This window comes from Ambystoma mexicanum, chromosome 3p (genome assembly GCF_040938575.1).
Source record: "Ambystoma mexicanum isolate Mex_15411 chromosome 3p, UKY_AmexF1_1, whole genome shotgun sequence".
In the NCBI taxonomy this organism is placed as follows: domain Eukaryota; kingdom Metazoa; phylum Chordata; class Amphibia; order Caudata; family Ambystomatidae; genus Ambystoma; species Ambystoma mexicanum.
In genome coordinates this window covers 177,961,336-177,988,481 of record NC_090925.1, presented here as the reverse complement: position 1 = coordinate 177,988,481, position 27,146 = coordinate 177,961,336, and the positions used below count along the sequence as shown (strand labels likewise).

Here is a 27,146-nt window from a genome sequence, read left to right as displayed (position 1 = left end):
CCGAGCAGGAATAGCATGGACTGCAGCAGTGCATCTATCAAGCAAAGGGAAGATGCACAGCAAGGCTGCCTCGGGGCAATGCACAGGTGTACTACCTCCGAGGTCCAGGATACTGAGGTTCTGACTCTGTGCCCGGTCACTGCTTAGCTCTGCCTCTCTCTCGCCAGGGCACCTCTAGGGAGTGACCTTTGCCTCTCCCTGGTTGGACCTTCTCCCAATGGGAGGTGTGTCCCTGATGATGTCAGTAGTGTCTCCCCCCTTCATGCACTCACCTGCTCTATGGCTTGAAACTTGAGAAATAACACTAAACATGCATTATTTCGTTTCTTTCCCTTTCCCACAGCTGATGACGCAACCATTGGTGAAAAAAGTGGAAATCAACAACAGTGCTGTGAACATTTACCTGGAACAGGTAGGTGTGGCTGGTGGCAGCAGGAAAGGTGGCTTCTCCATTGGAGATTCCCCAAGACCTTCCAAGCCTCAGGGATTCATAATTCTTCTGAATATATTGGTCAAGGGTCAGCAAGGACCCGCCTGCTGGGGATGGCACAGGGCTGTGTGTGTGCCTGGGCACGGAACGGGCACACAGTGATGGGTACACAGTTAAATCTGCTCTGCTAAAAAGGTTACTGGAAATAGATGTACAAATTATGCTTAAAGTGACTTTCTGAGATAAAAATGAATAACGTGAAAAAGACATGAATATCCAATAAAATAAACATAACAGATGAAAAGATAAAGGAAAAGCACTTCCGGACAGAAGAGCTTGCGAGGAGGCTGGTGGCGTGGTGTACGGGTTCCACGAGTACAGCACAAGGTGCCCTCATTTTGAAAGTACTCATTTGGATTTATTTTATATTTAGTTGGTTGATAGGACTGGTGTGAAGCATGGTACATAGCACAACTGTCAGGGGAGGCTGTCTGTCCCAGAGCCTCCCAGTGGCTTCCGGGACTGCTCCAAGTCTCTATCAGTTTAGGAAAGACCTGAAGACCTGGCTCTTCGAGCAGCACCTTGGTTGAGCCACAGTCCCGCTATCTTGCGCACTCCCCATACTGATATTATACTCGGATCATGATTGCTAATGTATACTTGATGGCCTCTTACCTTTTGGCTGCCAATGCTTTGCCCTCTGACCTGTCCAGCGCTCTGTTGCTCCCGAGCTAGGTTTGCACTATAACAGTATGAGTAATAATAATAAAAAGGGTAATGATGGTATGGTTCTTGGAGGGGAATGGTGTAGAGACATGAAAAGGGGACAAATGACAGCATAACGGCGTACCTTAATATACCATTCTTTAGGTGTTCATGTGTACAGCAAGCTTTGTGGGACAGAGCAGTAGGGTGGACTGGCATGGGGTGAAGAGACGCCCCTTCTTAATCTAGCAGGTGGAACTTCTGCCCTGTGACACGTGCACTGGCTTCCGCTGCTCGCCAGAATTCAGGTTAAGATCCTTTCACTCATTCATAGGGATTTGTAAGGATTAAGGTTACTCTTCCGTACTGAAAACCTACAGTGGGTTGTTCCATCACGTGGTGTGCGTGTCACCATGGACAACCTCTCGAAACAACCTCGTTTTCTCCTTACCCGTACAAGGGCTGAATATTTTCCTGGCAGGCCATTACATTTGGAGTCCCCTTTCTCTCTCCATAAGAGGCCTTCCAGATCATGGGGCTTCATTATAACCCCAGCGGTAGCTGTGCCTGTAAACAGGCACGGCTACCGCCAGAGTTGCATTTTTTTCGGCACCCGTCAATGAGGAATTACCGGGTGATTCTGACATTGCCAGACCCGGTAATTCCTGCATTGCCGGGTGCCGGTTCCTGTCAGTCCCCATTCCCATTTGAGCCCCATAGGGCTCAATGGGAAGGGGGAAGCTGAATGCACTGGCACCGTTATAAACGGTGCCTGTGCATCCGACATGCTGTGGTCGCGGGTCGCAGGACTTGGCGGGCTGACAGGCGTCGGCAAGCACAGCTCGTAGTATGGTGGTCCGGGAACTACGGTACTGGCATGCTTATGGGTACTGTAGTTCATGGACTGCAATGCTTTTAATGAGGCCCCATCTCACATTGTGAAGCCTTATTAGAGCCTGGCCCGTTCCCCTCTATTAACTTTACTTGATTGCTAGTGAACGCTCTCCAGTTAGCTCTGTTCTGCAGCTGCAAGATACCTTTGGGTGAATGCCTTGCGCTCTACCATCTGGACAAATAGGAATAAAACCTTCAGCCTGATATTTAACCTTTCAGAGACTGGACTGCCATGATGAGACTTCCAGTGGCCGGGGTGCCTGAAAACTAGCGGAAGTAGGGGTTGGTTCAAAGGGCAGCTGGGACAGATGTTGTTGAGGGGTGGAGAGCTGAGAGACTGAGTGAAGGAGTAGAAAGAAATTATTTCAGCCAGTTAGAGGGTTGCTCGACCATGGATAGCCTGAAAACAAATGAGCAGAAAATTGAACTGATCCCCCATAGAGAGCCACCCGCCTTTCTATGTATTGGGGCAGTACACCGAGGTAGGAGAAGATCTATGTAGGCTGTGAAGGGTCAGTGCGGTAAAGTTAAGAACTTTATTAAGGGAGTGAAAGAGTATAGACCCATAAGTAGGTTAAAGCATTAGTCTAGACTGCGGAGAACCAGGGTGGGGAGGAGCGTTTCAGTAGAGTGGTCAGTTCGGTGCAGGCAGATGATCCTGATTTCTAGTCGGCTCTTCCTGGCTGCAGTGGCAGTGATGAAATCATTTTTCAAGTCACTGTCGAAGAGTAGCCCCAAGGTTACAAAGCTTGATTTTTAATGTACGGTGGTCATGAAGAAGGGAAATGGGTCATGGGAGAGTATGTAAGCTGGGAGAAAGGCAACTTCAAGTTTTTTTTACAGCTGAGCTTCTGACAGCCCAGTAGTATACAATATCGGATAGCAGCGAGCCAGTTGATAAGGTGCTCAGAGAAAAGGTCAGGGGTGAAAAAGTCAAATCAGAAGTAGATTTGAGTACCATCAGCAAATAGGTGATATGAGAATCGAAAGATGGAATGGGTTTTCCAGGAAGGATATGTACAGAATAAAGAGGACTGCGCCCAGGACTGATTCTTGATGGGTGCTGTGGGAAACCAGAGGGTGTCTCATTTGCTAGTCCCCAGGGATCTCTCTCTCAGGTGGCCAGGGTATGGCCACCGCCTTTGGATACAGACCCTGGGGTGGACCAGTGCGCGAGGATCATCTAGGTGAGGGATTTCTGGGGAGTGGGGGGGAGACAGCCGAAGGTGAGACACGGTTTTCCCCCTTTTCTGTTCATCTACCCCATCCTATTTTGTATGATTTTCGAAATCCCAACCCCACCCCCGTTTTACACTAACACTGAACCGAGGAAGAGGGTCACTGAAAGTAACCAGACTAACTCTCTCACATCATACTGGACCTGTCCCGTTAATCAGGTCAGGCAAAGTCAGACACTTTACACTAAGTGCGTACACACGAATTAAAGGCAACACCTAAAGACACCCTGAGTAAGGCGGAACTCAAGTACGAGCAGAACTTCTGGGACGAAGGCACACCTACTGGAGCAGAGCAACAAACCAAGGGACGAGAGCAGCAGGCCAAAAACTCCAAGGGTTCCCTAATGGAGGTCATTGCCTCTGACAGGCCATGCAACACACATGGAGAAGGCCAGGTCACACAAATGAAGATTGCATTGTGTTTCAAGGATGCCAGCACCCTCCTGGGTGAACAGCAGATTTGGGGAGGTTAGCCCAAGCCTGTGGTATTAGCCTTGACTCATGAATTGGAAATAGCAAAGCAAGAAGGAAACACACACAGCCGGTGAGTTGGCAAGTGACCTGAGAGACTGGTGTGTGTTAAATCGAATGAATTGGCAACATTATATCACAAGTGAAGGCTGCACGTGTTTGGATGTGACGCAATGAAAAGCACACCTGTGAATTAACTTTTAAAGGAGAGTTCCGGGACTTTTTTTTTATTGTCCCTACGGGTCGGCCATGTGTTTGTAAGCATAAATCGGTAGATCGTAGGAAACTTTCCTATGGACCTTACCCGACTTTTCGCCCCTTATCGCACTCGAAATCAGCCTCCATTTTGTGATAATCCTATCATTCCGCCGCATCGACCTGGCTCACCTGCCTTTGCGGCACTAAATCAAATCCCCCGCCCCTGAGCCTGACATCAGCAGACGCGTACTGCCCATTTCAAGCACGTCTCGTGTCAACAATCGCTGCGCCTCAGCTATTGACGTGTTGCCATGGAAATGGCAGGACGCCTCTTTCCCCAATAAGTATAAACAGACCGTTTCACAACATACAGCAGCAGATTTTCGATTCCATTCCTCTCTCTGTGTTACTTTGAGTATTCTGTGACTCGTTTCAGTGCTCTGGTCAGCTACCTTCGCCGCTTGTAGCCCGTGTGAACAGATACCAGTACCACCGCTATAAATTATTTTACTATCTTTACCGCACAATGGCCACAATAATGCCGTATATGTACGAGCCCGAGTACACCGAGGAAGAACTACTGGAAAGGCAAGCACGCGAAAACGATGGGGATTCGGACGGCAGTTGGGAGGACCAGTCAACGGATGAAGAGCCTGGACCATGTCGCATGGACGGCGTCTCCACCTGGTGCACGTGCAATCGGTGCGAGCTAATGCCAACTGAGGAGGAGAACTGCTGCTGCCGTGAAAATTCCGGGTGCTTGGCCTACATTTCGGAAAGCGAGCAAAGTCAGCAGGAAGGCGAGCAAAGTCCGCAATGCATCACCGAGCTGCCAGAGTTCAGGGAAGCCTGCCTCTCACGGACAGTGTTGAGGATGATGATGGTGCTTATGCACGAACTTCGTGGCACTGTTCGTCCGCGTAATCCGAGTAACGAGTAAGTATACTCTGTTTGTGATGTCAGTGATGCCACCACTATTTCATGGTCGTCTCCCACATATAAAATTACATTTACATATCATTGGAACGCATGTAAATTGGTTCCATATAGTGCATTTTCTAGATATAATTTTTTTCTAAGAAAAATGACATGTGTTACCTGAATCGACATTGATAAGAAAGTTTGGTCAGTTTAATACAGTTTGCATCTTTTTTTTTCACAGGTGGTACAGGCTGGTGGCCTATCGTTGCTTCACTTGGTGGCTTCACGGGATGCTCGGACACCGCGTTCGGAGAGTAATACCTGCCTGTGCGGTACTTGCCATTAGACAACATTTCCCCAGTGACAGTGGACAATACCGCGGATTTTCCCTCGATGTGCTGCAACCTCAACTTTACAATGTGTAATGTTTATTATTTATGTTTAATTAAAATCTAAAATAAAGCCCAACATATATTTTAACAATGGTTGTTTTGATTTTTTAAATGAATCTAGTGTATATTCTCCTGGGAGGGTGAGGTATTTATAAACTCACCCCCCTGCCTTCCATGTAGTAGATCCTGCAGCCATCCTCTTACATTCAGTTAGATGGCCTCTCCTTGGTGAGGCCCTGCGGCAAACGGGTCTTGTCTGCACGACCACCGCCCCGATCCACCCCCCGCCCTATCAAAGGCAGTTCGCACCGGGGTACTTGAGCTGCTGGCAAGTGGAGCTGTCAGGGAGCGATAAAGGCCAAGAGGTGCCAAAGACCATGTACACTTCAAAGTGGTCTATAGAGCATGGGTTTGTTGTTCCCATGTCTACCTCCAGACCCCGTGTCTCCTGCCAAGCATCCCCCTCACGCTGGACGGCCCCCTGCAATCCACATAAGTGTGTCTCCATTCACGAGTCTTCCTGTGTCTTGTCTGCACGACCACCGCCCCGATCCACCCCCCGCCCTATCAAAGGCAGTTCGCACCGGGGTACTTGAGCTGCTGGCAAGTGGAGCTGTCAGGGAGCGATAAAGGCCAAGAGGTGCCAAAGACCATGTACACTTCAAAGTGGTCTATAGAGCATGGGTTTGTTGTTCCCATGTCTACCTCCAGACCCCGTGTCTCCTGCCAAGCATCCCCCTCACGCTGGACGGCCCCCTGCAATCCACATAATGCCACGACATATACACGTCATTCATTCACAAACACACCCCTGGTTCGAATTCTTTATAACCCACCTCATATTTCTAATGAGAACTTCTTTGCGCTTTGCTAGTCAACCCGTGAAGGTGCTGGTTATCTGCTCTTCGTCTCTGTGAACTTCCGTGACCACTTTGAGCAAACTCGTCAGTTTGCAACCTGTGAACTGCTCCCTGTTCTACGACAAGAAACTACTCTGATCCCTGCATCTAACTGTTTGTTCGTCAAGGTAAGTCCATGTACCATAATCATTTTGCGTCCAATTTTTTAATTTATATCTATTTGCTAGTAGTCATCAAATTGCATCCATGTTTTCTTTTCGTTCACGACAGTACATGCAAGGAACTAGTCACATGTTCTGAGTTTAGTCAAATTACTTTTTCTATTTTTTGAAAGTTATTGAAATACTTATCCGCATGTGAATAACGTGTATAGTTCCAAGAACCAAAACGGACCTTGCATTGAACCTTTTATGTGTCATTTACTGTTTTAACACATTGGTATTCATAGAGAATTGTTGATCTTTACTTTTCAGAACTTTCCATAATGCCTGCCTGTTCCATTGGCGGTTGCCCTTCGAAGACCCATAACAAATCTGAAGGTACTATAATGCATGTTTTCCCTAAGACAATAGATCAGATAAGAGGATGGGTCCGATATTGCGGATATCCAGCCTCTGAGCTAGAAAGTAGAGTCCTAGAAGTCTTTGCGGACAAGAGGGGTGATCGATACCGCATCTGCAGCAGGCACTTTAGCCCAGACATGTACTCCACATCATTGCTAATAAAGAAGAAAACACCGCGAGCGAGGCGAAAATTGCTCTCAACCGCTATTCCCACTCTATTCGTCCACATGCCTCCACTGGTGAGTCAAGTTTACGGATCTAGTTCTCGGCCTTGCGGTAGTGTGTAGCAGTAGCTAACAATAATTTCCCCATTTATGTATCCACTCAATATGAAGGCGGAAGATTCTCCATCCGTGTCGTTATTGCAGTCATCAGCCACTTCAAGCGCCTATCGGGTAATCTTACTTAGCTATTCTGACACTGACTTGTTTTAGGCATGTAAATCAATAGTTTTAATTGATCGTGTAATTATTTTACCTAATGGTACACCCTTGTACTCGTCCTCTAGTCTTTGTTTTCAGTTATAATTATTGTTATCCAAAATAATGCAAGTACTGTCTTTCAGGGAGATGCTGAGGAGTCCAACGCATTGACGACAACCGTAGATGTCACTCAGATGCTCGAGGTACGTTTCTTTCGTTTTTAGCCATTGATATGTCCTTCTGTCGTCGCCCTCCTATTTGTCTTCTTTTTTCAATATTGTGTTCATTACTAATGAAAGTCCTATGTTTCAGGGAGTCGATGGAGCATTAGTCCAAGTAGAAGGGGGAGCATGCAGTTACGGGTCGGCGCAACAGCTTGCAGAAGTGTGCACCGCAGTTACATCGTCCCTTGATGTTCTTATGCATTTCGAGGTATGGATACTGACAGTTCGATCAAGCGAAATCATATGACGTGATTACATCCGCTATACTTCCTTCTTTATTAACGCAAGTACTATGTTTCAGGGAGATGACGGAGCTTCTTCTACAAGAACATCACCCCTAGTAGTTGATGCAGATCTCTGGGTGGTGACACTTCCAACGATCGAGCAAATCGAATCATATTTACATATCCATTATTTATTTTAGACAACTGATCATTTGTGCAGGTCTATTTAGATGAGCCGTTGACGCCTGCTCAAAGTTTATGTTCTTTTTAACAAAATAGAAAAGCATACTAATGCAATTACTGTGTTTCAGGGAGTTGCTGAAGCGTCATCTTCAATAATATCATCAATGGAAGTCTATGCGGAGCCCGAGGTATGGATCTTGACAGTTCAATCTAACTAGATCAACAATGCGTGAACTATTGTCGTTTGAATGTTCTACACAATGCGTTCATTCGTGTTTTGCTATTGAGATGTACGTATGGGTATTGGTCCCCAAGTACATTTTGTGTTTTCAATATTATTATACATACTAATGAAAGTTCTATGTTTCAGGGAGTCGATGGAGCCTCAGTGAGTGATGGATGTGCTTATCATGAAAATATAGTCGTTGCAGCGCGAGAGGAAGTGGAGACATGCACACACGAGTCGGAGCAACAGCGTCCAGATGTTGAAGTTCGAGGCAAGAAAGTTTCAAAGAAAAGAAAGCAAAAGAAGGTTAGTGTCCTGTTCACTATATTATGTTGTCTTTCACTGTCAATAGTTCAATACTGTAAGTTGTGTTTAAACTGAACATCCCTTTTCTAATCTGTCCTCTAGTTGCGAGTGGGTGTAAGAACTAAATCTACACAGACAGTGAAGCGAACGAGAGATGTTGCTTGTCAAACCTTTTGGCAGGGACTTGAGACTGGAGATGCATCGTGCCAATGGGAAGAATATGAAGTGATTGACAACGGAGCTATACCACCACCAGCCATTGATAGTGAATGTCCTCCTGGTAGTTTGGATGCAGTCGGAGATCAATTCACAGAATCCACACCCGCAAAAAATAAGAGCGCGCGAAAGTTGAAGACATTGTTTTTTTCTCCCATCTCCGGACAAGGAACAGATGTTGCAATGGAAGAGAATGACGTGGACGACAATGAAACACCATCAATATCACTCAGCATAGCGGAAGACGATATCAGAGATTGTACCTTTCATGCGAGTGACATGTCCTCAACGTTACAGGCCGAACCAGCTGGGATGCAGAGTGAAAGTATAAGGAAAGAGGCCAAATTCATTGTATTCGATAGCTGTTTGATGGATATTATTATGATGATGAAATGTGGGCATTCGGTTGGTGGGGAAGTATGTGGGGAGCCATTGATTAATGTGACTCGTGCAATTCGAGGCACTAACCTTAAAATACATGCCACCTGTACACAATATCATCCGTTCGCATGGTCTGCACAACCCATGCTGGGGCAACTGCCAGCAGGCAATCTACTTTGTGCAGCGGCCGCACTTTTTAGTGGTTCAAGTTTTAAAAAGTTACAGTATTTCTTTCAGTTTGTGGGAATCCATTTCATTGCGAAAAGTCAGTTCTACAAATACCAAACCGATTATCTATTTCCAGCCATCAGCGAAGCTTGGAGAATGGAAAAAATGTCAATGGAAAGTACATTCGCGGGCAAACGCTTCAGGCTAGCCGGTGATGGACAGTGCGACAGCCCAGGATTTTCAGCCAAGTACTGCACCTACCACTTTCAGGACATGGAAAGTAAGAAAATTGTGAGTTCGGTGGTCGTGCAGGTGTCACAAAGTACATCCTCAGTGGCCATGGAGAAAGTTGGCTTTGTAGCATCATTGCAAGAACTACAATCGCGGGGAATGGTGATCGACCTGATAGCCACGGACAGACACGTTTCAATTGCCAAGACAATGAGAGAACAGTACAAAAATATAAATCACCAATTTGACGTTTGGCATCTTGCAAAATCAATCAATAAAAAATTGTCTGCTGCAGGTAAAAAAAAAGAATTGCAAGGTATTTCACAGTGGTCCAAGTCAATCAGCAACCATCTTTGGTGGAGCTCAAAAACATGTGAAGGGTCGTTGGAAATTCTACTGGAAAAATGGCGGTCAGTAATGTTGCACTGTAGCAACGTACATCGATGGTCGACAAATGAGCATTTCCACAAATGTGAACATGGCCATTTGTCCACAGAGGAGGCACGGAAGAAGAAGTGGTTGATTCCTTCATCACCCACTCACAAAGCCATTGAAAAGATTGTATTTGATAAAACTATAACAAAAGCTTTGAGGGGACTCACGGAATTCTGCCACACAGGAGATTTGGAGGTGTTCCACAATATGTGCCTCAAGTACAGGCCCAAAAGATTGCATTTTGGCATGGAAGGCATGATAAATCGGACTCTTTTAGCGGTCTTGGCACATAACCATAATGTTGGCCGTCAACAAAGTAGGACGACCGGAACTTTAGGGACGCTTCGCTACAATAAGGCCTTCACTAAAAGAAGTAAACAATGGGTGATCAAACCAGTGTTTGAGGATATGCAATATGAGTTTATTGAGAGACTTATCGTAGATGTCCTCGATAGGCACATACATGGAGTGGTGAACGAACCTATGCAGGGGACAACTGCATTGCCACCCAACATTGCCTCTGTTCCATGTCCACCTAAAGCAGAGCTCATTGAGAAATACACATCACGGTTTAAATGATTGTAATTTGATTGTCTGTTCTCTCGAGTCTCCTCATGTTGCAGGCCCATTGCAATTAAACCAAACAGTAATATAAATCATTTTTACAAAAATTATAGAATGTTTCCGTATTGCAAAAACATGGCCGACCCATAGGGACAATAAAAAAAAAGGCACGCAGACAAGATGTCCCTAAAACTAACTGCAGCTAACTAGAAATGTGTGCTCGCTCAAAGTGAAGGTCAGCTGCTTTGATGTTTTGCTCGGGTGGCGGAACGGCCCACGACCCAATATAAGGTTCTATTGTGATTTGACCTTGACAGGCCGGGACCATCCTGAAAGACTAAGAAAAGATAATGAATAAAATTTCAGAAACGAAACGATGAGCCACGTTCATTAGAAGAAGTAACGTCGGCAAAGAAGGAGTGGTGTTTCGGGTCTGCCCTACACAGAGACACAATGGAAAATGCAAATATAATGTAAGTAACTTTTGATGAGTTTATACCGCAATTTCATTACTATACAGTGGCTTTAAAGACGGGTTCAGTTGTACTTGTTCGTTCTATGTGGCATATTGTTTTCTACCGCGCACTATCTTGAGGAGAAACATCTGCTTTTACTGAAGCACCTCAAAACCTTCCTCTTTGCTTCTGCTTTCTCTCTCCCTCTCCCCTGCTACAACTGGTCCACTGTCTGCGACCTCAGTCCTGGGCCCTTCCACTCTCCACCTGCACTCCCCCCCCCCTCCATGCCTCGCCACGCCTTTAAACACTTGTGTACACCCAGTAGCGCTGTCCTCGCTATGAAATGAATAATTTTAATAAGGATCTGATGGTGAGACTAATTTCATTTTTTATGTTTTTAGGTACATCATTCACTACTGTCTGTGTCACGAGTACCAGACACCGGCGGACGGCTTCTACAGCCGCCAGTTGCTTCTCCGCGTGAACAACGTTACCACCCTGACCATTTTATGGGACGATCGCCAAGTACAAGTATGCCCTTACGCGGTACTAACGGTTAGATGCAACATACCTACCATTGTGGTGGCCTAGCGCCTCGTTGTTGGAACAGCCATGCGATTATCAGTGCGACAGAAGAGCTTATTTTTATCGTAAACCAACACCCTGTGTACTGCACACGAACATCGCTTCCCTCAAGACGAACTAATTTGGATCGAGAGCAAAGAAAAATGCAAATCGCTGAATATTCTCTAAACATTTGATGTCCAATAAACGTACTTTGCCAAATGTACAATCTTGCCGTTTGCTTTTAAACCACGGTTTCACATTCCGAATTGTGGTGCTGTATTGTGAGATGCTCTAAGACCCTGTGTACAGCAAAGGACCATCGCGTTCCTCAATACGAACTTTTTGGAACATGAGCAAATAAAAATGCAAATCGCTGAATATTCTCTAAACATTTGATGTCAAATAAATGTACTTTACCACATTTACAATCTTGCGGTTTGATTTCAAAGTACAGTTTCATATTCCGAATTGTGGTGCGCTGTATTGTGAGCTGATCTGTGTTGATTTCCGGGGTCTGTGTGGAGTCGCGTAGAAGACGCCTGGGCGCGTTTGCCTACGCAGCACAGTCACGTCACGGATAGAGGCGGGGAATATGAATGTTTTGATAAAGTCTGTTTCAGGGGCGGGGGATTTGATTTAGTGCCGCAAAGGCAGGTGAGCCAGGTCGATGCGGCGGAATGATAGGATTATCACAAAATGGAGGCTGATTTCGAGTGCGATAAGGGGCGAAAAGTCGGGTAAGGTCCATAGGAAAGTTTCCTACGATCTACCGATTTATGCTTACAAACACATGGCCGACCCGTAGGGACAATAAAAAAAAAGTCCCGGAACTCTCCTTTAAGTAAAAGGCAGCTGTAATCAGCAATATTAAGTAACAGAGTGGTCCAGCAAAAGGAAGTAGCCCATTCCCAGTCTCTGTAAAAGGTACATTGTTTGAAGCTAAAAAGTGAACAAACAGCAAAATTGAATTAAGCGAGAGTAAACGTGAACTTTTAGTCGAAGTGGTCCTGCAGTGGTCTGTTAAAGGAACCATACACATTTGAAAGTCTAGGGGTCTGAGCCCGATTGAGGGAGACCTGAAGAACGAGAAGATTGGGGAAGGGAGCCCCCCTTGCAAGTTTGTATTGAATTTTGATGTAAGAGGTCTGAGCTCAAAAGAGGGGGACCTTTGTGAACTGTGTTCTGTAAGGTCTGAGCCCAGCAGAGGGAGACCTTTGAAACTTTACGTTGGAATACAATTTTGAAAGTCAAGAAAGATACTTTAATGTGGAAGGCCAGGCGGGCATCAATCCACAGTTTGGAACTGCTTAGAGTGTTAGAAACTGAGCCAGAGTGTGTCATCCTGACTATGAGGACAGCCTTACACCATGAGCTTTAACGTGAGGAGGAGAGCTGCTGTTTCAACTTTTTTTTTAACAATGATTTTTCATTTACATACATTTCTCCTTTTCTACACTTTTCTGTACAAGAGATAGGGCATGCATTAGGTTTTGTTAGCATAGGCCATTTTGATTTGATGGACTCCGCTAGGACTGTTTTGTTTATCGTTTGATGGTCGAGACTACTGTCATTTTAGATATAGTGCAAAATAGGAGTTTCTCCAACCCCAACATTTTGAATAAAGGTTTTACCAATTGTAGTCATTATGTTAGTGTCATACCATGCCTTCCCTACATATGGTGTCAGCAGTGGGATGCGACTGAGTTGAGGCAAATTGCGGGTCCCTAAAATTCCAGAAACGTAGTCACAGAGTCTTTGACCCCACTACCACCGCAAAAGAATCCATAGGCTTTGATATCTGTAGCGACAGAGAAGCCACTATCCCCCACAATACCCCCGGGAGGTTGTTATGTAAGATTGGCCCCAAAGTTCAGCCTACTCAGGAAATTTGGTCTGGATATCCTAGCAGGTGTCATAGATCCAGACTTTCAGGGAGACATAAAGGTTCTCCTATAGAACCATGGTGAAACTCCATTTGAAATACACAGTGGGGACAAAACTGCAGCAGGAATTCTTGAGAGGGCTCTATTTCCTCTTTTTAAGGAAGGAAGTGAACCAAAGGAAACTAAGAGAGGTAGCTTAAGCTTTGGAGAGGCTGATGAAAAACCTGTCAATGAGGTAAAAAGAGAAGAAGACCCTACCATCCTTCCCGATCTAGCCTTTGCCCAGCAAAATGACCCAGCACTCACAGAGGCGTTCTTAGAAGTGATTCTGGAAAGAGAAGGACCAGAAAAAGGGAACCCCTTTTTCTTCCTGAAACAGGGATTGCTCTATAGAAAGGAAACCTCTAGAGAAGGCCTAAGTAAAACTCAGTTAGTAATACCCAAAACCCATTGTAAGATCCTGCTAGAGTTTGCTCATTCTCATTTTGACAGGGGGACGTTTAGGGCAGTCACAAACCCAAGCAAACATCAGTGGAAAATTCTACTAGCCAGTTATCCATGCTGACATAAAAAACTTCATTTAGACATGTGAAATATTCCAGAAAACCAATGCACATATTCCCTTAGCTGCCCCTCTAAACCCCTTATCGATAAAAGAAGTCCCTTTCTCCCGAATTGGGATGGATATTATTGGACCATTGGAAACCTCTAGACTGGATAATAAATATGTTCTCGTAACCGTTGATTACACTACCCGGTATCCAGAGGCCTTCCCCATGTGGAACAACACAACCCAGCACATTTTAAAACATCTACTGCCATTCTTTTCTAGGGTTGAGTTCCCCATGCAAATTCTAACAGACCAGGGATCCAAAGGCGGAACACGAGTACGAGCAGAACTTCCAGGTCGAAGGCACACCTACTGGAGCAGAGCAACGGACCACGGGATGAGAGCAGCAACTCGAAAACCTCATGGGTTCCCTACTGGAGGTTGTTGCCTCCGACAGGCCGTGAAAGACACATGGAAAAAGCCTAATCCCACAAGTAAAGATTGCATTGTGTTTCAAGGATGGCAGCGACCTCAAGTGTGAACGGCAGATTTGGGGAGGCGAGTCCAAGCCTCTGGTAATAGCCTTGACTTGTGAATTGGAAATAGCAAAGCAAGAAAGGATTGCACACAACCCGTGAGTTGGCAAGCGACCTGAGAAACCGGTGTTTGTCAAAGCGAATGAAGTGGCAATATCATATCACAAGTGAAGGCTTCGTGCATGTGGATGAGACGCGAGGAAAAGCAGACCTGTGAATGAACTTTGAAATAAAAGGCAGCTGTACTCAGCGATACTAAGTAATGGAGTGGTCCGGTGAAACGAAGTAGCCCATTTGAAATTCCCTGTAAAAGAAAGATTGTTTCAAGCTTAAAAGTGAACAAACAGCAAATGTGAATTAAATGAGAGTAAATCTGAACTTTGAGACTAAGTGGTCCTGCGGTGGTCTATAAAAGGAACCACACACATTTGAAAGTCTTTGAGATCCATAAGGGGTCCAAGCCAGATTGAGGGAGGCCCAAAGAACAAGAGGCTTGTGGAAGGGAACCCCCTTTACAAGTTTGTGTTGACTGTGATGTAAGAGGTCTGAATCCGACAGAGGGGGACCTTTGTGAACTGTGTGCTGCAAGGTCTGAGCCGGTCAGAGGGGGGACCTTTATAAACCTTATGCTGAAATACAATTTTGAAAGTCAAGAAAGAGACTTTAACGTGGAAGGTCAGTTGGACCTCAATCCATGGCTTGGAATTGCTTAGAGTGTTAGAAACCGAGCCAGAGTGTGTCATCCGGCCTACGAGGACAGCCTTACACCATGAGGTGTAAGGTGAGGAGGAGAGCTGGTTCAACTATCTTTATTCTTTTGAACACTGATTTTTCCTTTGCATACATTTCTCCTTTTCTACACTTTTTTGTACAAGAGATAAGGCAGGCATTAGGTTTTGTTAGCATAGGCCACTTTTTTTTGATGGACTCCTTTAGGACTGTTTCGCTTATCGTTTGATGGTCAAGACTACGCCCATCTTAGTTATAGGGCAAACTAGAAGTTTCTCCAACCCCAACATTTTCAATAGAGGCTTTACAAATTGTATCCATTGTGTCAGTCTCATACTTGTGATACCATGCCTTCCCTACAGCACCTACTGGGAGGGGAGTGCCACAGGGGTTTTTGGAGTGATTAGCAAAAAATGGTTGTCTAGACCAATTTCTCACATGCACTCAGGATTTACCTTGGCAGACAATTCGATTTTCCTGCTCCATGTACTAGTTCAAGAAAATAATCCCACAGCACATCCACAATAGTTAACACCCTTTCAGGTGAGGTGTTCATCCATACCATACATTTCCTCTCATATTTCAAGATGTGCATTCTCAGATACAACATAAATTGCAATAGTCATGTGCACAACGTTTCAATAATATAATCCCTTCTTCAGGCGAGGATCTGAAAGAAATCAAAGAAATATGTGTATGAGAACCCATTCAATGTAGAGACATAGCTTAAACACTGAATCTGGAGCTTTCAAAATAAAACATTAGCACCGATATCTAAACTGCAGAGTAAACACTTATAGGTCTTTATAATGCTAGAAAAACACCTTTCCCGTTAAACAATGAAAATGATATCTTGTCCACAAAAATGAGGATTATTCTTTTTGGTTTTGGCAAATGTTTGTGGTGCACGACACACATTTGCGGAAACCATTATTACAAAGGAGAGAGAGGGGGATATGAGGTTCTGAACTTATAATATTGAGTTGGCATAGCAACCAGCAATGCCACGGCATGTAAAGGCCAATTTATTAACATTTATTTTCCAGACTCCTCCGCCATACTACCCCAATGAAGAGCTCCCGAGCAAGATTTGCTCCATTCAGCAGATTTGTAAGAAGCAAGTCGGTTGGGCTTTCTATTAACGAGCTGCGTAGTGATTTGCCTTATTGGCTATTTTCGGCTATTTCATGTGCAATTTGGATATTTTTGGGCTACTTTTGGCAGCAATCTTTTTTCATTCCTCCCTTTAGTACCACCCACCCCATGCCCATTCTCTCAACCCTAACCCCCCACTCTCTCTACCCTCCCCCACCCCACTCTCGCTACCTCCACCGACCCCAGCCCATTGCATGTGCTGGTTGGGTTATGTTAGAGCTACATTTGACAAGTCCTCCCAATGCTGCTTTGTGTTGTTCATATTTCCTGCCGCCAACCAACTACTTCCACTCAGCCACCCACCCTCTACACTCGTACCTACTTAGCCACCCCACCCACCACTCTCTCCACCCCATCTGCTCATCCACCCCACCCCAGACTCTCTACCCTCACCTACTCTACACCCACTCTCTCTATTTTTACCCAGACATCCTACCACAACTCTCTCTACCTTTACCCACGCTAGCCCTATTACCTCAACTCCCACCCACGATACACCATACACCCACTCTCTCTACCCCCACCCAACCACCCTCCACCCAACCTCCCTCTACCCCCACTCTCTCTATGTCCATCCACCCTACCCCACTCTCTCTACCACCACCTGCTCTAACCCCATTATTTCTAACCCCACCCACCCAACCCCCATTCTCTCTACCTACACCCACCCTACCCCATTATCTCTACCCCCACCTACCCTGCCCCCATTATCTGTACCCCCACCTTACCCCATTCTCTCTACCCATACCCACCCACCCTACCACCATTATCTATACCCCCATCCACTCTACACCCCATTCTCGCTATCTCTACACACCCTACTCCATCCTCTCTACTCCCACGCACCATACCCTCATTCTCTCTACCCCCACCCATTCACCCTACAGCCATTATCTCTACCCCCACCCATTCTCTCTAACCCCACCCACCCACCCACTCAACCCCCATTCTCTCTACCCACAACCACCCACCCAACCTCCATTCTCTCTACCCCCACCCACTACATTTTTCTACCCCCACCCACCCCCCCAATTCTGTCTACCCCCCCAACCCTACCCCATTCTCTCTACCCCCAACCATCCACTCTACCACGACTCTATCTACCCCCACCCACCCACGCTAACCCCACCCTCTCTACCCCCACCCACCCTCTCTAACATCACCCATCCTAACCCCACTCTCTGTACAGCCACCCACCCTACCCTCAATCTCTCTACCCCCACATACCCTACACCCACTCTTTCTAACCCCACCCACCCTACCCCCACTCTTTCTACCCCCACCCACCCTACCCCCACTCTTTCTACCCCCATCCACTGAACCTCCACTCTCTCTACCCCCACTCACCCTACCACCACTCTCTCTTCCCCCACCCACCCTACCCCCACTCTCTCTACCCCTACCCACCCACCCTACCCCCACTCTCTCTACCCCCACCCACCCTACCCCCACTCTCTCTACCCCCACCCACCATATCCCCACTCTCTCTACCCCTACCCACCCACCCTACCCCACCCACCTTACCCCCACTCTCTGTAGCCCCACTCTCTCTACCGCACCCTCTCTACAATACCCACCCACCCCATCCCACCCTACCCCACTCTCTCTACCCCCACCCACCCACCCTAAACCCAATCTGTCTACTCCCCACCCACCCTATCCACACTCTACCTACCCCGACATGCCCTACTCCCACTCTCTGTACCCCCACCCACCCCACTCGCACTCCCTCTACCCCAACCTACCCCCACTCTGTCCACCCCCACCGACCCACCCTACATCCACTCTCTCTACCCCTACCCACCCACCCTACCCCCTGTACTCCCTTGCACCTACCCTATCCCCACTCTCTCTACCCCATCCTACCCTCACTCTCTCTATCTCCACCCTACCCCCACTCTCTCTACCCCCACCCACTCCCCACTCTCTAACCCACCACCCCACCCTACTCCCACACTCTCTGCCCCCACCCACCCTAATCCCACTCTCTCTACCCCTGCCCACCCTAACCCCAATCACTCTACCCCACCCTACCCCACTCTCTCTACCCCAACTACCCACCCTACCCCCACTCTCTCTACCTCCACCCACCCACCATTCTGTCAACCCCAACCCACCCTACACCCATCCTCTCTACATATGACAAACCCTCCATATACACATTCTCTTTACCCCTACCCCCCACCCTACCCCCTCTCTTTATATTCCCACCCACCCTCACTAAACCCAGTCTCTCGACCCCCACCCACCCACCCTACTCCCACTCTCTACTCCCTACTCCCACCACCCAAAACACCCACACTCCCTCTAACCCTACCTAGCCACCCAACCCCCACCGACCTGACCACCACTCTCTCTACCTCCACACTCTCATTGCCCTCACCCACCCTACCCCCACTCTCTCTACCCCTACCCACCCACCCTACCCCCACTCTCTCTACCTGCCACCCACCCTACCCCACCACACTCTCTGTACACCCACCCACCGTACCCTGACTCTCTCGAGCCCCGAAATACCCACCCTACAGCCACTTTCTCTATCCCCAACCACCCAATCCCCACTTTCTTTACACTCACCCAACCAACCCCCACTTACACATCATAACCCGACTCTCTACCCCACCCACCCACCCTACCGACACCCACCCACCCTACTTCCACTGAAAAAACCCACCCTATCACCTCTCTCTATCCCACCGATCCCAACCCCTCTCTCTCTTCCCCATCCACCCACCCTACGCCCTTTCTCTCTATGCCTAACCTCTTCTCTCTGCTGCCACCGATTTATCCCGTTCTCTAGTCAACCCCCTCTCTTTACCCCACCATGCACTGTACCCTCTCTCTCTAGCAGCCCCACCCACCCTACACCCTTTACTCCCCCACCCTACCTCTGTAGCCCCTCTATTTCCCCACCCACCCTACACCCTTTACTCCCCCACCCTACCACTGTAGCCGCTCTATTCCGCCACCCACCCTACACCCTTAACTTCCCCACCCTCCAACTCTACCCCCTCTATTCCCCCACCCACCTTACCCCCTCTCCCTGTCCCCTCTCCTTCATCCTCTCACACTATCGCTGTATTTCTGACCCTCTCACTGTCACCCTTTCTCGATCATATTTCCTCTTGCTCATCATGGAAGGCACCCTCTATCAATGGCTTCCTCCCTTGCTCTATTCCCCTTCTCCTTTTCCTGCACACCTACAACCCTTATTTCATCCTCCTTTAATCACGTTGCCCTCTCCTCCTTTCACCCTGGTGCTTAAAAATGCAAAAGGGAAAGAATAGCAGCAAACGTCCAAACTATTGGCTTTGTCAATGCTTGTTTCATCTTTTTTACCGATCTAATCTGAATATACAATCACCGCCAACAACATTATCGCTGGTTTCTTTATTCTGTTGCTCTCTTGTCTCTGTCTTCCATCTAGTGGGCATTTGTAGTATTGGAATATAGTTAAAAATTATTTATGTTTGCTAATCCGCTTCACAAAGAACAGACATTATAGCTTTGGTTAATGACTAGCAAATGCCTTGTAATGGGAGGGGGCACCACCCTCGTCTGTCCCACAGTCCCCCACACCCAGCCCCCCTGTTGAAACAGGGAACATACATGTCACATGTTTCCTTTTGAAAAGCATGTTTAATAAGTATACAAGAAATGTACACCAACACACATCACAACATGGTATAACCACTTCTCTAAATACAACTTTAACACACATTCTCAAGAAAATGAATAAAATACGTAACCGAACATCGACCGTTCTGTGTTGAAAGCCATGCAGCATATTGTCAAATGCGTTTTTTTACGGAGTTATGTGTTGGACCCCGCTCATACGCACGCACTCAGGCCTACAAATGACGCGGAGCCAAATCTACGGTGAACCAACTTTATTCACCTCCAAACTCCAACTGCCGTCCCCTCCCTCCAGCCCCTCCCTTTCCGTCTTTCCTCCCTCTCTTTCTCCTTGGCTGCCCTTAAAGGGACAGTGTCGTTTTTATTCATGTGTAACACCTCCCCCGTACTTATCATGACAGTCCAGCTACATCTGTTCGATGAGCCTCACCGGTTTCTTTATTGTCCTAGGGGGTCTCCCTGGTGATTCTCGGCTCTCGCCGCTTGACTCTATTGGGGGTTCCGTTTCCTCTTCCTCATTGAGGCTCTCGTCGGGTATCTCTGGTGGTTCAGGTTCTTCCAGATATAGCTTCTTGAAGAATGAGGAGTTACGGGTAATGTCCCCTAGTTCTCCAGTTGCCGTGACCATGGGCCCTTTGATGGCTGTGATGATTCTTGGCTCTGGATGGTATCGAGTGTCCATTTTCTTGCGCTGTGTTTGTCGGACCAGTACTGTTTGTCCAACTTCCAGCTGTTGTTCCTTTGCTCTCCTCCTTGTGTCAGCACATTGCTTGGCTTTCCTTCGTTTCTCAGCGTCGCGTTCTCTGATGGCTAGGTCTTCTTCCGGTGTGTAGTCCTCCCATCGTGGGATACGCGTCCTGGGTTGGTATCTCACCATGAGTTCAGCGGGTGGCTTAGCAGTTGCGTCATGTTGAGTGTTCCGGTAGCTTCGGAGCATGCTGCAGATGGCTTTCGGATGGGGTGTCTGTTCCGCTACTGCCTTTTGTCGGGTCAATTTGATTGTGGCCTTAAACCGTTTGACCATCCCATTGGCTTGGGGCCAGAGTGGTGTGATTTTTTGATGGGAGAAGCCTCGGTGCTTTGCAAAGTTTGCGAATTCCCGTCCCTGGAAAGGGGACCCGTTGTCAGTCTTCACAACATTGGGGATGCCCCATTCGCTGAAAAGGTCATCCACTATGGGTGCATTGTCAGTGAAGGATGTCGAGGGTGTTTGCTTAACAAACGGGAATCTTGAGTACTCATCTATTATTACTAATAGATACCCTCCCTCTTCTACGGGTCCATAAAAGTCCATTGCGACCTTTTGCCAGGGTCTCGTTGGGAGCGTGGTGAGTTGGAGGGGGTTTGGTCCTTGGGCTGCCAGTTGGCAGGGTCTGCAGTGTCTGAGCATGTCCTCCACTATCATGTCCATATATGAGAACCAGACATAGTTCCTGAGGAACCTTTTTGTGTTGTCGATTCCCCTGTGTCCTTCGTGTGCCAGCGTTGCTAGTGTCTTTGTTAGGTCTTTTGGTGCTACTTACCTCTTTCCTCGTAGTAGCAGCCCTTGGTCAGTTGCTATAAGATCATCTTTTACTTTGGCTAGCCGGTCCAATTCTTTCTGGTCTACATCTCCTTCTTCAGTTCTGCTTGAGTGGCGTTCTCTCCATTTGTTGGAGCGGGTGAGTGTGATAGCGGCCCTGATCGTTGGGTCGGCTTTGCTCCTTTTCTCGAACGTCGTGGTCGAGATGGTGGGCGGCATGGCATTTGACGATAGGTACAAGACATATTCAGTGGCCTCATGTGCCAAAGTGTCATCTTTGTCCTGTAGGGGGTGTCTGGATAGTCCGCTGGGTTTGCGTCTCCTCCTGGTTTATGGATAATGGTGTAATCGTATTCCTGTAGTCTTATCCCCCATCGCTCTATGCGGGGTGGCATCTTCGTCCTGGGGTTCCCAAAGATAGATAAGAGGGCTTGGTGGTCTGTCACCAGGGTAAATTTCCGGCCAATGATGAAGTGGTGGTACTTTTCACACGCCCATACCGCGGCCAGGCTTTCTCTCTCTGCTTGAGACTAGGCTTTTTCCGTGTGTGACAGGGCTCGGCTGGCGTAGGCAACTATAGCATGGTGGCCGTTGTCTGCAGAGTCAGTTTGTGCTAGGATGGCTCCCAGCCCCACCGGGCTCGCATCGACTGTGATGATGGTGTGCCAGTTAGGATCAAAATATGCCAGTTGTTTGTTGTTGGTAAGTCCCTCTTTTATCGCTATGAATGCCTCCTGGCAGGGTGCGTCCCATATGAACAGTTGGTTCTTCTTCAGGAGGTTGCGGAGCGGGTCAGTCGTTGTGGCGTAGTTCGGAAGGTATCGCGCACAATATCCCGCCATTCCCAATAGCGAGCGTAACTCTGCTGTGTTCGTCGGCGCTCGAAGCTCAGTGATGGCCTTTATTTTGTCCGGGTCTGCAGATATACCGTTGTTTGAGAATGTGTGTCCGAAAAAGTTGAGACTTGTTCTGTTAATGACGCACTTGCACTCGTTCAGTGTTAGCCCTGCATCTTGTAGGATGGAGCAGATGTTTCTGAGAGCCCTATCGTGCTGGTCTTGATCTTTCCCAAATATCAGGATGTCATCACTGTAGTTTAATGCATTAGTCTCTGATGCTATGAGACGCCTGATGGTCTCTTGGAATATTTCCGCGGCCGATGAGATGCCGAAATTTAATCTTTTATATCGGAACAGGCCGTCATGTGTCGCAAATGTGCTTATGGGCCGTGATTCTGGATCCAGGACGAGTTGATGGTAGCCCTGGTTGAGGTCAAGTTTTGAGAAAAATCTCGCCTTAGCATGTCCTCCAATCCTGGTCCCGGATGCCTTTCTCTCTGGATGGTGGTATTTGGGATGCGCATGTCTACGCATATACGAAGGCGACCATTGTCCTTGGGGACAATTACTATTGGTGACACCCAGGGTGTTGGCCCCTCCGCTTTCTCTATGATGTCATTCCGGAGGAGAAGTTGTATTTCCTTTGATACTTGCTCCTGGAGGTGGAAACCCACTTTCCGTGGGTGCTGTGGAACTGGCCTGACATTTTTGTCTATGTGTAGTTTGATGCATGGCCCTTTAAACATTCCTACTCCTTCGAACAGTTTGAGGAAAGTGTTCTTGAGTTCTTGAGTTCTTGAGTTCCCTTTTTTCCAATGGTCTGTCTATCATTGCCCTGACGGATTCGCATGGTAGTGGTAGTCCTTCAATGACCTCCGACTGGTCATAATGTAGGTCAATCAGGGCAAGTGTGTTAGCTATCCTGTAACTGAGAAGGCAGCGGCCAATAGCTGGGCTTCTTATCACATGTATCGTGGCGGTTGTTGTGATGTCTCTGTGCCGTAGATCGCATTGAAATTTCCCTTTTACATATCACACTATCCCTAAAACCTGGTCGCAGAGCATTATAATTCCAATCTACAAAAAAGGGGATGTCCTAAATCCACAGAACTACAGGCCTATTGCACTGTTAGATGCAGCGAGCAAAGTCTTTGGCATTTTGCTCTTGAGGGACCTTAATAAGGTTATTAGAGGGAAGGCCTGCTATAGTAAATTCCAGGTGGGCTTCAGAGAGGGCTTGGGAACCGACCTAAATGGGATGATTTTGGCTCATTTAAGGGATACAGTCCACCAAACTAAAATGGGAGATGTATACATGGCTTCCCTGGACCTCTCTAATGCCTTTGATGGGGTCATTAGAGCTAGATTGTGGACAAAAATGTTAGCTATGAACGTCCCACGCAAGATTGTCCAAATCTTGGCCCTCTTACACAGGAATACCACTGTTAGGGTACGCTTATCTCAAGATGGCTCCCTTTCTGAGGCAGTTGCTACTGAGGTTGGGGTCAAACAGGGCTGCTCCCTTGCACCCACGCTCTTTAACCTGTACGTCAGCGATGTGGAGGACCTGTGGCAGGGCCCTTCTATTACTCCAGTCAGGTTGGGTAGCTTGGCTATCGAGTGTATGGCCTTCGCAGATGACTTTATCCTCTTTGATCGTACCCCGAGGGGCCTTCGCAGAAAGATGGATATTTTTTATCAATATGCTCTGGCGAATAATCTCTCCCCCAACGCTTCGAAATCCCAAACGATTGTAATTTCTAGGAAAAGAGTTGCCAAACCTTGTATCTGGAAGATGGGAGATAACTCGGTGGATCAGGTTCAGGCCATAACCTATCTAGGTTATAATTTTTCCAACCAATCTAGCTTAAAGATGTGGAACCTGAATCTTGGGAATAAAACAGCTAAACTAAAGAATCAGATGAAGTTTCTGAGGGGAAAGGTCTGTAAATTTTCGCTTCTGCCTATTAGACGATTCTACCTTGCGAAATGTGAACCGGTTCTTTTATACGGTTTGGATATTTGTACAAAAGACTTGAGCTCTCATCTTAATGTGATCCAGGGGAAATTGTGGAAGGAAGTTATGGGCCTTTCTAGGGCTATCCCCAATTCCATTATTCGGCACGAGTTATGTCTCATATCTCTTAAAGCCAGATACTTGTGGAGGCAACTCTCCTCTTTTAGAAAAATATATGATCCTCCGATAAATACTTTATATGAGTTGTTGAATAGGGTTGTCAAAACAGGGACGGTACCATCCATTAAGAGTTTCAGCGATAGAATGCTCTTGTTGTTGGAATCGCTGGGACTCTGCTTGGACGATCTGATTCAACGACCGGGACTAGTCAAAAAATCTTTATTTAGGTCAGACTGGGTAGACACAGTAAATGATATTGAATCCCATGTTACCTACAAAGAGTACGCTAAATTTTTTCATGCAAGGGAATCAATTCCTCTATATATTCAAAGATTTCCTTGCCAGAAGGCGAGAAATACATTTATGCGTTTCAGACTAAATCAGATGCCCACTCTAGAAAGAATCTACCATTGGAACCATAGAGAAAAAGGATCGAAGGATAATTTTAAAAATCTCGCATGTCGATTTTGTGGAGCGACCGACATGATAGAAACTCTCAGGCACCTTCTTCTGACATGCACCCATTTTGGGAATAAAAGATCTCTCTACCTGGCAGATAGATTTGAGGGGGACTGGGAAATGTCGAAGAATCTGTTCTGGAGTCGCTGCATGTGGGGTGCAAATATCTCCCTAATCCTCGCATTGAATTCACTCCTTCTTAATATTCAGGAGGAACTGGAAGTTAAAAATAATGAATTCAACGAGTAGAGACTAGATAGATCCAATGGTACATGAAATGATATATGAAATGTAATTTGTATATAAACATATGGAATATTGATTTTACGGCTGGGAATGATTTTAAAGCTGATAAATGTGTTAAAAATGTTCTTTTCTTCGTAAAATGAAATATATTTTGCTATTTGTTTGGAATGTACTTTATGTTGTATAAGGTTTTATGTAAACTATTCATGCAACAATAAAAAAAAAAAAAAAAAAAAATTCCCTTTAGATGTCATGGGTTGGGCTGCTCACCATTGGAAGATGTGTGTCTTAGACTCTTGGATGGGGTATGCCGAAGCTATTTCACGATAAATGTCTTCATTCATGACGTTTACCGTTGCTCCTGTGTCAACGATAAATCTGTTTTGGGCTCTTCCCATTTGAATTGTTACTCTGGGAGCCGCAGTGTCCCCTTCCTCCACACTGAGAAGGCATACATACTCTCGGTCATAGCCGTCTTGCAGGTATTGAGGTTGTTCATTTCCACCTGGTGGATAATGTGGTGGGGCGTAGGGGTATGGCTCCCTGTCGCGCTCCCGGATGTCTGGTGCTTCCGCTTTGCGGTTGTCTTCGCGTTCTAGTTCCCGCATGAAGTCATCCTGATAGGCATCATATAGTTCGTGGTCTTTCCTGTCCGGTTCAATCTGAAGTCCCTCCAGAGCTCTCACTGTGTTTTGGCGTTGATATGATGGCGCGAGAGGTACGTTCCTGTCCACTTGGTGGTGCTGTTCTTTATGTGCGTCCATCACGCGAGGGGCAGGTCGTGGGCGTGTTGATCCCCCTTCCGGTAGTAGTTCCTTGCACATCACTTGGAAGTGGTTCTCCATTCCGCATCTCATGCACCGTTGCCCGATGGCGGGGCACGGTCCTCTGTGTGGATATTCGAATCCACAGCGATAGCATTGGCGGTCACCCTGTGCTCGTTGTGTCGGGTACCTCTGGTTGGTCCTTGGTTGGGGGTTTGGCTGGCGGGCATAGGGATGTATTGCGGCTATAGTTTCTCCCTTTTTTGGGTTCTCAATGGCTGCTGCCTGAATGTCCACTCTTTCGTAGACCCTGGCTAGGTCTAGCACTTCTTTTAGAGATAAGGGTTTCTTGAGGAGGTGCTTCCGGAACATCGAGGATACACACCCTTCTATGATGCGTAATCTAATGGCTTCTTCATCATTAAAGTTAGCAAAGTCACTATGGATATTTTCCTTTGGAGACGTATTGCGAACTCCACTATTGATTCGTGAGGTAGCTGGCCATATTGGTTGAAAGTGTATCTTTCATAGTCCCGGTTAGGTGTGATGACCAGCTTTTCGTTAATGGCTTGCAGGAGTCTTGCATACGTGGTGCGATCTTGTGGAGGGATTGTGCGTATAATGTTTTTGATTTCTCTCCCTGCGACATTTGCAAATATGCTCAGTATGTTGGGAGGTTCTTGCGTGCCAATGGCACCTACGAAGTCGTCAAATTCCTCCATCCATTCTTCCCATCTTTGCCCCTGGTCATGGTGTGGGTTTAACGTGAACGGCACAGGTCTCCTCATTAGGCTTGCATGAGAGGAGGGAGCTCCTGGTGGTGGTGGTGGTGCATTAGGGTTTGCCGCGTCTGCAGATGACATGGTGGTGTCGCTTGGTGGTCCTACGTCCACTGAGGTGGTGTGCGTGTGTTGTCACCTGGTTGTGGGTTTCCTTGATGTGCAGCGTGGAGCGCTGCGTCGCAGATGCTCGGGGTGCCCTAGTAGGCTTTGCACAATGGCTCTCTTGTTTTGCTGCAGTGTAAGTTCGCGTGTTGGGGCACGCTGTTCACCTTCTGCTTCTTGTGTGCAGACCGGCGCTCTGGTAAATGTCACCTTTAGGTGTGTTTACTGATGTGTGATGTGTCACGTGGGTGGGAGACTCGGGGTTCCCCTTTGCAGGTGTCACCTTTGGGTGTTTTTACTGATGTGTCACATGGGTGGGATACTCGGGGTTCCCCTTTGCAAATGTCACCTTTAGGTGTGTTTACTGATGTGTCAAGTGGGTGGGAGACTCGGGGTTCCCCTTTTGCTACCCCTTTCCGACACCTTACTTGAGGGGTGGATGCCGCGAGCCTGCGGGTCTCCTCTTCCGTGACGTGTGGGCCTGCTGTATTCCCTCGTGGTCTCCTTCTTCTTGTGGGCCTCTTCCGGC

The 27,146-nt window shown here is 47.1% G+C and overlaps 1 protein-coding gene across 2 annotated transcripts in view; it reads left to right on the top strand.

The window, feature by feature from the left end:
• LOC138580218 (alpha-2-macroglobulin-like protein 1) overlaps positions 1-27,146 on the top strand; it is a 1,051,822-nt gene that overhangs the window by 911,425 nt on the left and 113,251 nt on the right. For both annotated transcript variants that reach the window (XM_069650580.1, XM_069650579.1), the window contains one exon: positions 344-412. In XM_069650580.1, the coding sequence (XP_069506681.1) occupies positions 344-412 (69 nt within the window). The remainder of the gene's footprint in view (positions 1-343; positions 413-27,146) is intronic.